The sequence below is a fragment of the Sinohyriopsis cumingii genome, chromosome 1 (assembly GCF_028554795.1).
Source record: "Sinohyriopsis cumingii isolate HCF-2022 chromosome 1, ASM2855479v2, whole genome shotgun sequence".
Classification (NCBI taxonomy): Eukaryota; Metazoa; Mollusca; class Bivalvia; order Unionida; family Unionidae; genus Sinohyriopsis; species Sinohyriopsis cumingii.
This window is the reverse complement of record NC_142961.1, coordinates 81294914-81308315: the sequence shown is the minus strand read 5'-3', so window position 1 is coordinate 81308315 and position 13402 is coordinate 81294914. Positions and strand designations below refer to the sequence as shown.

The following is a 13402-nucleotide window of genomic DNA, read 5'->3' as shown; positions in this document are numbered from 1 at the left end:
AATTTTAAGTGGTGTAACTCAACTAGGCAGGGGGCGGGATAGAGAGCTATACACACGAGCCAATCAATAGACTCATTATAACATCTGATGTGTTGAATTCTGTTCTTGTGCTGACTTGCTACATACACTACAACAGTCGCAGCTCTCTGTCACTGTTTATTTTTATAATGCAAGCAACGAGTCTGATCTTCTTTTTGCTTTGCCCGAAACTATGGATGGTGGAATTCACAGCTGCAGACCTGCTAGAAGATGCAGAAAAAAGCGACGTTAGTGCGGTACGTTTGCGTCTGGAGGAAGAGAAAGAGAAACGTATTCTTCTAAACAATGATGTTGAGGTGCTTATGCTGAAAGTAGCCAGATTGGAACGTCAAATGACCCAAGTCTTACAGAACAATAAGGAGGGTAAGCACTCTTAACGAATATAAGTATCCAAAGTTTCCTGTTTGTCATATCATAAACTAATATTGAGGTGTGAAATCGTTTCTACTTGACAGCATTCATAGTTTTGTTATATGTTCATTTTTTTCTCTGTTAAATTTACATTGTCAGAATCATTCAGTATTTTACGATATTGCACACCTTCATATTGCATTTACGTGCATAAAGGAACTACTTTCTATTGTAAACAAACAATAGATGCAGACGCCAGAACTTTTGATTTGTAAACAAATCATGTACACTCGAATAGTAGGCGCTTTACGTTTTGGTTGATGAAATTTGTTTCTTAACGAAGTAAACCAAATGTTTCGTGGAGTGCCACATCCCATCTGCGTTGGCACATTCCGCGCTAATTTTTTTGATACAATGTTTTGTATTTGGGATAGCTATACAGTAGACACCAGAAAGGGTCGTTACGAATAACATACAATTGATGTGATGTGATTTTGATTTTTAACGTAGCTTTAACCATTTTTCAGTCATATCACTACGATGTGATGTCTAGCACTGGGGCATCATGCCGCAGACATTTAGCATGATGTCCTACCCAGTCACATTATCCTAACACCAGGCTGACCAGTCCTAACACTAACCTCTTAATGCTGAGCGCCAAGCGAGGCAGCTGTTAGTACCGTTTTTGTAAGTCTTTCGTATGACTCGGCCGGGGATAGAACCCACGACCTCCCGCATCCGAGGCGGACGCTCTAACCACTAGGCCACCGGAGCGGTGCATACAAGTGACAAGACATAAGCTGTCTTCTTTAGCTGGTAATAAGAATGGCAAAATAAAATATAATTACAGTTTTACATCCTGAATTTCCTCAAAATATACTTTCTTAGTTCTGCAAATATGAATTACACAAGCCATGTCATAGGTTCTCAATCTTGATTACACATTTCGAAATTGTACTGTTACATCTGTTACTGTTGCAATTACATCAGCCTTACTGAATTCAAAATAAAATAAGCATTAAATTCCACAGCGTCTTTTTGATAATTGCAATTGAAAGACTTCATATTTTCCCCCCATTATGATTTCAAACATACAATGACGGAAACAGAAACGCATTTGCAGATGTCAACACGCTTCTCCCTCGCTTCTTCAATCCGATGTATTTCATGTGGAATTGTCACATATAAACCCAGTCCATAATCACGAAATTTCGTAGAATGGACAAAAATACCAAATTCTATTCATTCCAGATCAAATGGAACACTTATTGCAATGCGCATTCATTCACAATATGACAACAAAATTCAATTTTAAGCAGACAAAAACGCCATATTCTTTCGAAACTTATGTCTAGCACGCGACTAAATTCAAATTTATCTGGGCGGAGTTATGTTCGCATTTATAATGTTGTTGCTGTGTAATGATGAATCTGCGCTTGTATATTTAGTTTAGAATACGGCATAGATTCAGTTACTTTGTTTCTTGTAGTGTATTTCGTTATATAATTAAGCCTTAGGTAGAATAAGAAAATGAGCATATAATAAAAAGGTTACTGCATTTGTATGGGAAAATATGAACTCGTTTTGTCGGATGGATATACTTCACTCCCAAGGTTGTTCATATTTTCCCACAGAAATGCAGTAACCTATAAATATAAGTGGAACGAGTTATTATAAACTAATATTGAGAAACACCTTTTGCCAGATTCTTTAATTCATTCTAGCGTTCATCGAAGAAAAACTGAAACTAGTTGGGTATCTGTTTCAAATCATTAGAAAATTTTGACTTAATTGTAAACCAGCATTCTCGATCTGGTTGACCTCTTGGTACTATTATTCGTTAAAAGACTGGTCAGGTCCGATTCTAAGTTATTACTCGTAAAATGTACAGTTTCTCAGTTACACAAACAACCATCGCTGTAAGTCAATTAGCTTTAATGATTGTCTGAAAGATTCTTGGCAATTAACATGTATCACACCTACAAGTTAAAAGAAAATATAGGTTTCAAATGACTGGGACATTCACTTCTGTAACAGTCTCCATTAATATTACTCTCTCTCTCTCTCTCTCTCTCTCTCTCTTCCAAGATCATGTTCTTTAAATGCACACTTTTATTTAATATATGTACTATCGCCACATTCGAAAGGTTTATTTTTGTTTTTTTTTTGTTGCAGTAATTTTAAAATCGCTATTTAACAGAAAATAGTTACTCTTTGTAACATCAATGTAAGAAATATTCCAAGGTGAAAGGAGGTTTATTTAGTTAAGTGCCATATCTGTACATGGATATGGAACTAATACGACAGCTTATACCACAATATCGGACAAATAAGAAAAATTGGCTTCATATATTAGAAGTCGGTCACTTTCGTTACCACGTGTGCATTATGGAAACCAATAATTTTACAGACACTATAATAAATACTTTTAGATTTAAAATATAAAAGAAACCGTTGGGAGTGTCTCTAAAAATATTTAGCGGTATTAGTTAAACGTAATTAGTTTGAAACATGCATTCCATAATAAGTCTGAAACATACATATATCACTGAGAAGTGTCAGTTTCTTTCTATCTCTAGGAGATAGAGTCCACCTACGAAGGAAGTCCCAAGATGCCCCTTATATTGCGGTTTCGTCTCCACGAAATTTGTAAGGACTTCCTTCGTAGGTGGACTCTATCTCCTAGAGATTAAATATCAACGGAGGGTTAATGTCAAGACGGTATATAGAGTGGACGTAATGACCCACATCTGTATAATCTTACGGCATGTGTTCTGTTTGAATTCCTTTATTTAGTCGCGAGTTTCTCGAAATCGGTTCGACGAATTTTCTGTAAACTTTTTCTACTGTTAGAAAAAAAGGCTTATTTCGAAACAGTATGAGAGGCGTTGAAATCAAAATCATCTAAGTAAGTGTCCCATGAGTACATACTATTGATACAGTTTATTAACATTTGCGTGTTTTTCATACTCGGTACCACCCCACCCCCCAGGTGCTCCTTATATTGCTGTTTCGTTTTCACGAAACTTGTCAGGACTTCCTTCGTAGGTGGACTCTTATCTCCTAGAAATTAAATATGGAGGGTTCATGTCAAGACGGTATATAGAGTGGACGTAAGGTCCATTGTCAGAACTCGCTGAAGAGGAGATGTAGAGGCACCAACTATATACGTAAGGTGTAATCTGATTGCATGTTTTGTGCCCTCCCCATTGACCGAAATGTAAGATCCGAACAAACTCGAGTGCGCAGTTAAGCGCTAAATACGAGCAGACGATAGCAAAGAAAGAAATGGACAATTTTATTGTGCCATGGTAAAATGAGGTTAGTAACGTAGATACTGCTAATTGTCTAAATGTAAAATTGTGTTCAATATTTTATACACACTCGAATTTATTCGGATCTTACCTTTCGGTCAGTGGTGAAATCCAAGACTGTCCGAATGCAAAATGCACTTCTAGTTGGGTTGTTATCCAGACGTCAAGATCGGCGAACAATTATTGCATTTTTTCCATTATATCACAAATTGAACGAAGTGTGAAGAGCTGTTTTGAAAATTGAACTATTCTTGATTACGACTGGACTAAGTTGGAAATTAGCATATGCAATTAGGATAAACTAGCAGTGTTGGAACTACCGAGGGGTGTGGACCGGTGTCTTTCCTTGTGTTATATCATTACAGGTTAGAACCCCCATCCCTTGATTTTCTTCGTAACGAGCCCCTGTGTTTCTGACTATATCCCCCCCCCCCTCTCTCTCACGGACATTGATTCTGTCGAGTACGATGACTTCGTCTGCTACTATAATAAGCTTATGCGTATAGCATTTTTAAAACGGAATTAAAATTAGAACATTATTTGTTAAAACACACATTTAATAAGGTCTTTTTATTCATTTCCTATTTAATATACACTGTAAGGCGAAATATACATTGTTACTGAAAGTAGCGAGAAAGAAGCTCCGATCATCACATGAATGGACTGCCCCAGTGGCATCATTGTGATCCATAGTACTGACGTCATAGTCCAAGAATGACATTTTTGTGGGACTTATCAATTAAATTGATGGTTTACTTTCTAGTACTATACAGCGTAAGCTGGAGAGAATATAATAGTATACAACTTAGACAGGTACGGCGTCTTTTTGTAGACGGGTTTTCGAACGTTGCATGAAGTTTTACATGTATAACATGTGTAGTAATAAGGTTTCAAGATTACTTCTGTTTGTCACTCAGTTCACGTACGTGTCAAATATATGACATATGCTTACAAATGTGGTACACACACATGACAATAAGAAACTCAGCCCTTGCAGTCTTACGAACTGCTGATTCACCTCTGAATCAAGAAGATGGGAATGGGATTAAAATGGTAGAAGCAGTTTTCAAAAAGGGTATTTCGCTGATTGCTGAGCTGACTTTTTTATATATATCAAATTCAGATGTTTTATATTCATCACAATTTTCTATTATTACTAGTAAACAAAGTCAAATTTTACATTACATCAGTACACATTCATATATCTTACAAAATGCAAAGATAAGTATTTAATCTGTGAATCAACAAAAACAGTACACGGTGTAGTATAATGTACAAATTAGGTACTGTCAGGCAATGTGTAAAGTGGCTAAAAATGGCATAACATACATGTTTTGAAAGGCAGAAACGAGGCATATCCCTGTAATTCTAAAACCAGGATAGAACGTGTATACCGTACAATTTTGGTTATGGTTAACAAGTGCGATAAGTATACATCCTGAATAAATTACCCTAGAAATCGGAAAAGTGTACCGCAGTCACTAACAAAAAATACGATGGTTTCTAGCAACTGTGAAACTTTTGCAATCCATACATACATCTTGCATTCGAATAAACTTGTTCGATCTAGCTACCGTTTCATCATTCAAGAGTCAAGAGGACAATATAAAGACATTACAATCCAAACATGGAATAGATCATACATTATTTAAATATGTAGATAGATATTTGTGCTCTAAAAAGTACTACATACAATTTTCTATATCATCTGTAAATGCCTTCATATGTAATATGTTTACTTAAAAGTTCAAATGATTTAAATATTTTTATTATTGGACACATCATATCGCTGTCAAAGTGTTAAGAAACGTTTTAAATAATTGTAACGGATATCATGAAACTTGCTGTCTAGTACAACATGTTCGACACTACATTGTTTTACTCACAAACAATATCAGAGAGAAATAAATCTAAGTCGGCTTACGTACGTTGTAGAAACAAATTATTCTTTCAGGTAACCCAAATGGTGCCAATTTGGGCAGTAGGTCTGTGAAATGTAAGCGAATAACATATCCTTTGTCTATTTATATTCAGAAAAAAAGTGCTAGAAATTCAGGTTCCGTGAATTCACTATTTTCATCACGTACCAATATTCGTGAGTTTCATGATTTCAACAAACTGGGAATTGAGATATATAGAAGAATAATCTTTCCGTGAAAAATGCTGGACCCATTCCCCAATTCGGTAAACTTAAAATCTGACAAATATCATTTTCCGCGAAAGCCCGAAATTTAAAAAAAAATAATAATTCACAGTATGTGAAGATTTGGAGTAACAATTACACGACTGACAGATCTGGGAGATACCGTGTTTTAAGGCTTTTAATAGACGGCAAGATGTATGGACGGATGCTAAATAGAGGTTTTCTTTACATTTTAGAGGTTTTCCGTTATCAACAGGCTGTCTGCTTTTAATCTGGAAAAGTCCAAAATTTCTGAAGTGTTTTCTTTTATCTCCAGTGTCTTGAAAAATACAGTTAGGCTGCGATTGTCATACTCTGTAGGCGAAAATCAAAATGACAAGTGTTTCTATCTCGCCGGAATTTAAGATGTAAGAAAATGTGCAGTGTTCTAAATTTCCAGTATTTTCCTGACATTTTTTATTTAATTTAAGTAGGGTGTTACGTCTATTTGTGGCATTGGATTTAAGTGAGCTCTTATTTAATAACAAAATCAGAGAAATTGTGTTTGAATATATGGCCAGGAAAGAAATACAGTACTTAATCGATGATGCAGTTTAAGAAGTGCTACATTTAACATTGGCTCTCAAATATATAAAACTATTGTGTAAATTGTCCATCATTAAGCTCGACCAATCATTACCGTCAAGTAGATATAGAACTGTTAGTGCTTGCATACCGTGAATGAAATCATTTCGCATTGTAATGTTTATTCATACTATTTATATGTCGAAATCACAAGAGCGGTTGTACAGTTAACATAAGTTCAGGATAGGTTGGGTGATAGAAACAGAATCAGCGGTAACGAAGATTATCGCATTGATGGTAGTAGTGAATGGGGTCACTAGAGCCTCAATGGGAATTAGCATTACAGAGACCCCTGGGTCACTATAGCCTCAATGGAAATTTAACATAGAGAAAAATCGTGGGTCAATATAGCCTCAAGGGAATTTAACATGGGAATTAGTCTTGGGTCACTATAGCCTCAAGGGGAATTGAACATGAAGAAAAAGTCTTGGGTCACTATAGCCTCAAGGGAATTGAACATGGGATTTTTTTTTTTTAAAAAAAATTTAAAAAAGGGGTAGGCAATTGAAAAGTCATTCTCTTTTCGAGAAATATGGGGGCCCTGAAAAGGGCTTTTGGGTTTCTTCTGCTTCTTTTATTTCCTCCATTTCCTCATCCACCCCCTAATTTTTCCCAAAATTCCTTTTGTTCTTCCTCTTTTCTTTTTCTGGTAACCAGTCTGGGTGCCCCATAGCCCTGAACTTCTCTTGTATCTTTATCCAATTGTTGTTGAGTTTTTCAAATGCGTCTTTTTTCTTTAAGTTTTCTTTCTCCTTTCTTTCTTTACTCCACTTGTCTTTGATCTTCATGACCTCTTCCTCCATCACTTTTCTCATAAGTTGTTCCGATTTCTTAATCTGGTCCAGGCCTTTTTTGACAAAGGACCACTCTGTCCATTCCATTACTTCTTCCAAAAAACACCTTACTTCTAGCACATTATCCATGGCTTCTTTCAAGTGGCCAATCTTTACATACTCTGGATCTATAAAGCCTCTTAGTCTTTTTACTTCTTCTATCATCTCTGCCACCAGATCCATGGCTGATTTTAGGTTTGTCACTTGCCTTCTTACAAAATCCCTGGTTACTTCATACTTCCATTCACGGTCAATCCTTTCCACTGCATAAGCTCCATCCACCATCCAATACCAAATGTCCTTTAACTGGTTAAACAATTCTGTTACAGCTACCATTTTCTTTCCTTTATTCCTTAGAATGGTGCGAACGACGAACGTTGTGGGTTCTTATACTTAAAGCGCGTACGTGAAGGAAAACATTCCCCTAAAACATAAAATTGATCTTACCTAGATCATGACCAAACAACGCGCGGACGTGAAGGAAAACATCCCCACTTTTCTCATTTCATATAATAAAACCCAAACTATACTCTCCACATACGCTAAGAAACAATAAAGAAACTACTATTCACACAAACTTTACTTGTGCAGTTACTAACACAAACACAAACACTCGCACTATTAATAAAGAGTTAGTGTTTATATTCACACTACTCTACCTACACACATTGGCAAATTGATAGTTATTTCTTTTCTTGAGTATTGTGTAGCCCTGAAAAGGGCTGGGGTTTTTTTTGGAACTTCATGGACACCTGGTTAATGGTGGCACCTTCCAGGCCTGGCGCCACATACACATCTTGTTCCCCAGTTACTTTTTACTTTTTTGGGGGAGAGAGCAGAGGCAGGATATGTGGCTTCAGAATCCCAATTTTCGGTTTCTGGGATTCTGAAATTTCTTCTTCTTCTCTCCTTTTCCTCCTCCTCTTCTTTGTTTCTTCTCTCCTCCTCCTCTTCTTTGTATCTTCTCTCCGCCTCTTCTTTGTATCTTCTCTCCTCCTCTTCTTTGTTTCTTCTTTCCTCCTCCTCTCTTATCCTTCCCTCTTCCACAATGGCTTCCGCGGCCAGTTCATTTAGTATGCGCTTGGCATATTCCAGATGCACATGAAGTTCCAACAGTTTCGCCAGTCTCGTGTTCATTTTTGGTGTTGATCAATCAACAAGGGTAGCTAGACTGCCGAACGGGTTTCAATTTATAGTGAAAGCGCGGACGTGAAGGAAAACATCCCCCTAAAAACATAAAATTGATCTTACCTAGATCATGACCAAAAAAAAAAACAAAAAAAAAAGCAACGCGCGGACCTAAAAGAAACACTCACTCGCTTGTTTGTGCTACCCATCACTATTTTAAAAATTTTTATAAATCACTTCAATAGACTATTTACATACGCAAAGCAATCCAATCTAACCCCAAATCTACACCTCAAACACCAAAAAACATTATTTTAATCTACTATCCTCACCAACTTACGTGAGCGCTTACAAACACACAATCCTATACACAAACACATACCCTCACATTTTTAAAAAAGAGTTAGTGTTTATTTTCACATTACTCTACCTACACACATTGGCAAATGGATGGTTATTTCTTTTCTAGAGTATTGGGGTAGCCCTGAAAAGGGCTGTTTTTTTTTTTGTTTGCTATGGCAATCTTTTTTTAGTTTCTAAGAATGCGATGTTCTCTGAGGATAGACTTTCTGGCGATAGGTCTGCTTCTTCGGAAAGAGAAGAAGAACTCTTTGGTGATACGACAATCGACAAAGCCTCTGTCAGGTTCAGGTTGTTGCTGCTGCTGTTGTTGTTGTTGTTGCTGCTGCTGTTGCTGCTGTCTCTAAAGTCTGTACTTCTCTGTCCATTCTTCTTTCTCCCTGTTCACTTCTTCTCTGAAGAGCTCTTCTATCAGGTCTTCAGTGACTTTTAACATTCTCACATTCTCTATTTCTTCTGGCTTCGGTATCAGACTGTGTCTGACCCTATGCAAATTCACGTAGGCTTCGTTGAGCTTAGCTAGTTTGGAGCACATCTTCTTAGGAGGATGAGTCGACAATGGATGGTTAGACTGGAATCAACCCGGTTCTTAAAGTCAAAGCGCGGACGTGAAGGAAAACATCCCCCACACGGTTTTCGAGTCGCAACGTTCAGTGAGTGTCATGAGAGGGATAGCAAGAAATGAAAGAGCATGAATCCAACATTCTTATAGCTAAACAAACCACAAAGGCATTTTTTTCAAAACACAACATTTTTTATTCAAAAATCACTTAACACTAACCAACAACAACTCTAACATATTTTAAACAATAATCCAACAATATAACATCAAACATTTTTTCTTCAAATACAGTCTACTTTAAACAGGGCTGACAACGTTGTGAATGAAATTGTGATTTCCACTGTTGGAAATCATTAGGCCATTGATGGACACTACGTTTCCTAGCTTGAGACAAAAGATAAGCATAATGGTCACAAAACCATCGATCTACTTTCACATCGTTTCTAGAAGAAGAACGAGGATCAAAATGAGTCACTAAATGTTCTAAGGAATAGCCCAGGCTGCGATGATGCAGAAAATACACACAGTACTGTCCACACACCAAGGAATCTGTGCCTTGTAATTTCACATTATTGAATCGGGTGGTCTGAGCATTTCTTCTCATAAAGTCAATGATATCGTCTTCCAAAGGGGGCAATCCATACGAATCGAAATATTCCACACATCCTTCTTGAGGAAAGTAAACGGCTACCCAGTGGGTTCCTGGGAGATGACTGTCGTCCTTGTTGATCACGTAAGCTTGATGGTCTTGAGGTTTGCGATGAGGGAGTTCATCTTTAGCACAGACGACAGGATTCCAAGAAGCCGTATACGAACTGTGGTTCAAAAGGTAATAAAGTTCCCAGGTATCCATTGATTTGTGTGTTTTTTTCTTCTTCACAGGTAATAATACGTTGTCAATTCGATCCTGACTTTTTGCTTGAAAATGTCTGACAAATAACCGTTTCTTCGCTTCGTCTCCTCACTCTGATTCAGGAGAGCTTCGATACGATGGATCTCTTGAGTGGTTAATGGTGGACAAGAATGTTCACGCAAGTCTTTATACCACTGATGCAACACGTCTTTGTCCGAGATGAGACTCCAGGCTTCGTCCAGATACTCGTCCAATTTTTCTTCTTGACTTAACATCAGGCATTTATCGTGTTGAATTTGACTGGGATGATCGTTTTGACATCCATAGCAATTTTTCTTGATCAATTCCGTCATTTTTTCGACCAAGTGTTTGGCAAAACAGGAGACTAAATGGGCTTCTTGTTCTGGCCATCTTGACTTCATCATGATCACTTCTTCTTCCACAGTCTCCTCACATTTCATGTCTAAAGTTTCTCCATTAGGTTAAGAGGGATAACAGTCTTCCATGGCTTCTAGTAATCTAGAATGACTTCTCTCAAACTGTTGATTTCTATCGTATTATCGAATTCTGCATACAGGATGACGTTCACCGTTTCATCAGGGTTTCGTTTTGCAAACTGAATTTCCACACGAATCTGGCCAGATTTTATAGGGTGGAAATGTCCCTCGTCGCTGCCTTGGTCTGGAGTGAAATCGAAAGCCCACAAAGCATAGCCTCCTGCATAATCTTCGTACGATATGCCATGACTGGTGTTGGTTCCTAACTGACCAGTGGCTTCGTACAGGGACAAGTACGATCTCAAGTAATTCTTCTTGTCAAAGTCAGGTTCGAAAGGTCGGGTACACAAGGTCTTGCCATCGCGACTGACTTCGATCTTGGACACGCCAAAGTGTCGAAAGTAGAAAGGATTTTTTTCGGCAGCTCCGTTGAAGGCTGTATTCTCGACGATACCAACGATCAAACGTTTGGGTAACTGTCCTTGGAACAGATGATCTTCGATCATGGATCGCTGTCCCTTGGGAATGGTGAAGGTTTTCACTTCCACGCGTCGGATGGGATACTTGGCGGTCGTTCTGCTCAACGTCTGACTGATATCGTTTCCCACTTTAGGTAACACTTCCACACGGCGTACGTAGAGTCTGGCTTCTTGGATTTTGGTTTTGTAACCGTCACTATCAGCCATTAAATGGAAAGCGCTACTGCTACGATTCAGTCTCAGGCGGACATCCACCCCGTTGAGCAAATACTTTTCTTGCAACCACATGTCCAAATGCAAACGATCCATCAGTTCTAAACTCTGTCCATTTAATATTTTGTTTCTTCGTTCTACAAATCCCTCATTGTATTCTTTCTTTTTATCAGTTCTATCAGTTTCCAATAATTCAAACTGGCCTGCTTCGTCAGCTTCCCATACCACACAGGCATTGAGATGAGTGTTCTTGGCATCTATTCCGTACGTCAAGAGATTTTCCAGATAGGTACGGTAAGGGTAAGTATCCATGCTGCTACTGACCAGTTTGTTATTCAAGTACAAGTCCACTCCGCTAAACAATGAATGCATGAAATTGTTGACGGGAGCTACTGGCTCAGTGTCTATAGCATTTCCATCCTTATCTTGAACTTTGACTTTCAAGTACAAGTAACTGCTATTCAGATCGATGTAATCTTTGGGCTGTCCTTTGATTTCAAACTCGATGGGAGCAGAATCGGTCAATGAGGAGACGGGATGAAATTCCACCCATTGGGATTCTTGCATGGTCATCATGGTGGGTGGCATGGCAAACAGATCCAGTTCCGACTTGGAACAAGCGCAAGACTCTCGGTGCATCATTTTTTGTTGCTGTGTCTCAATAATCGAAAACGTCTAAGTCTCGAACGGTTCTTCTTTTCTTGGCCTTTCTAGCTTGAAGTCTGGTGAAAGGGTGTTTTCTTCGTCGTCTCTTTCTGCCTTGTCCTTGCTGAATGCCTGATTCGGTAGCGTGCAGGGCATTTATAGGTGTGTCTCGTCGGCCCAAAAGGTCTTTGCCCGTTTGCAGCAAGACATTTTTGCCTGCCCTCATGAAAGCGTCTTTAGGATTTTGCTTGTCGTTGATGACATTTTGGAGAAATTCTTTGCCTTGCGTCAGTGCCGCATCTTTCAAGGCGTGCAATCCGCGTGTCACCATCGGTTTCAACACCAGAGCCACCGAACGAAAGGCCGATTTTAACATGTCTCCTAAACCGTGTCCTCGCTGTCGAGCAACCCCTCGGTACACTGGATACATGACTTACGAATCGTGAGAGAACCGTTTTCGAAAATGGAGTTTCACCGTGACTTTTCCTTTGGTGAATGGAATATTTTGTCCCAAATCTCCTTTTATAGCAATGTTGACCGTGTCCAAATACGACTTGCTGACAGGCAAATAGTGAGGATGGACAAATTCCCGGTGGACGTGATAGGTGTTTCCACTTTCCTGGTCACTGGTTGTGGTACTATCCACTTTGAAAGGAATGACACGCAGTAACGGCACGGAAGTGTGTCCCACCACGTTGTACTCCACCACATCGGAGTACACAAACATCAAATTCAGTCCTTGGTTCAGTTCTACCGGGTTTCCAAAAGCTCTGTAAAAATCCATATTACTGTTGATCTTGGGGCTCCAATTCTTTGCGACCATTGTTGGATGTCCACCCAAAATTTCACACAAACGACCATTGAACCTGAGGGACAACATTTGGGTGTCCTGAAATTTCATCAGTAAGCGACGAGCCACTTTATGGTAGTCCAGGGTGACACGTTTGTTAGTTTGTTTGTTCAGGGCTTTGCCAAAGGCGAACTCGAACCTGGAAGCAATGGTATCCACCAAATGTTGGCCACTAAAATAAAACCCTGCCGGAATTTTCAAGGTGTAGATACTGAAGGCTGGATTGCTGGCTGGTCTTGTGATGCCTGAAAACCCGATGTCATTTATTGCTTGTTGTAATTGTTCGTTCAGGATTTCGACCTCAAAAAAGTTTTCAGTTTCAGTGATGTTTTGGATTTGTGAAGGGTGAATCATTTCTACTAAAGCCACTTCCCAATGGGCTTCGTGATCTAACTGGATGGCTTGAGGTAATTTGGCCGTGTAACAGCACAACGTGTTCTTGGGAAACACCTCCATGGAACTGTCACTGGGTAAAGTTAAGTAAAATTGGTTTTGGTGACTCATAATTCCA

At 38.7% G+C, this 13402-nt stretch overlaps 1 protein-coding gene across 1 annotated transcript in view; it reads left to right on the top strand.

Moving 5' to 3' along the window:
* Window positions 1–13402, top strand: part of LOC149807222 (C-type lectin lectoxin-Thr1-like) — a 42854-nt gene continuing 29452 nt past the window's right edge. The window contains exon 1 of the mRNA XM_089963749.1: window positions 1–402. Coding sequence (XP_089819875.1) covers window positions 168–402 — 235 coding nt within the window. The 5' untranslated portion in view covers window positions 1–167. The remainder of the gene's footprint in view (window positions 403–13402) is intronic.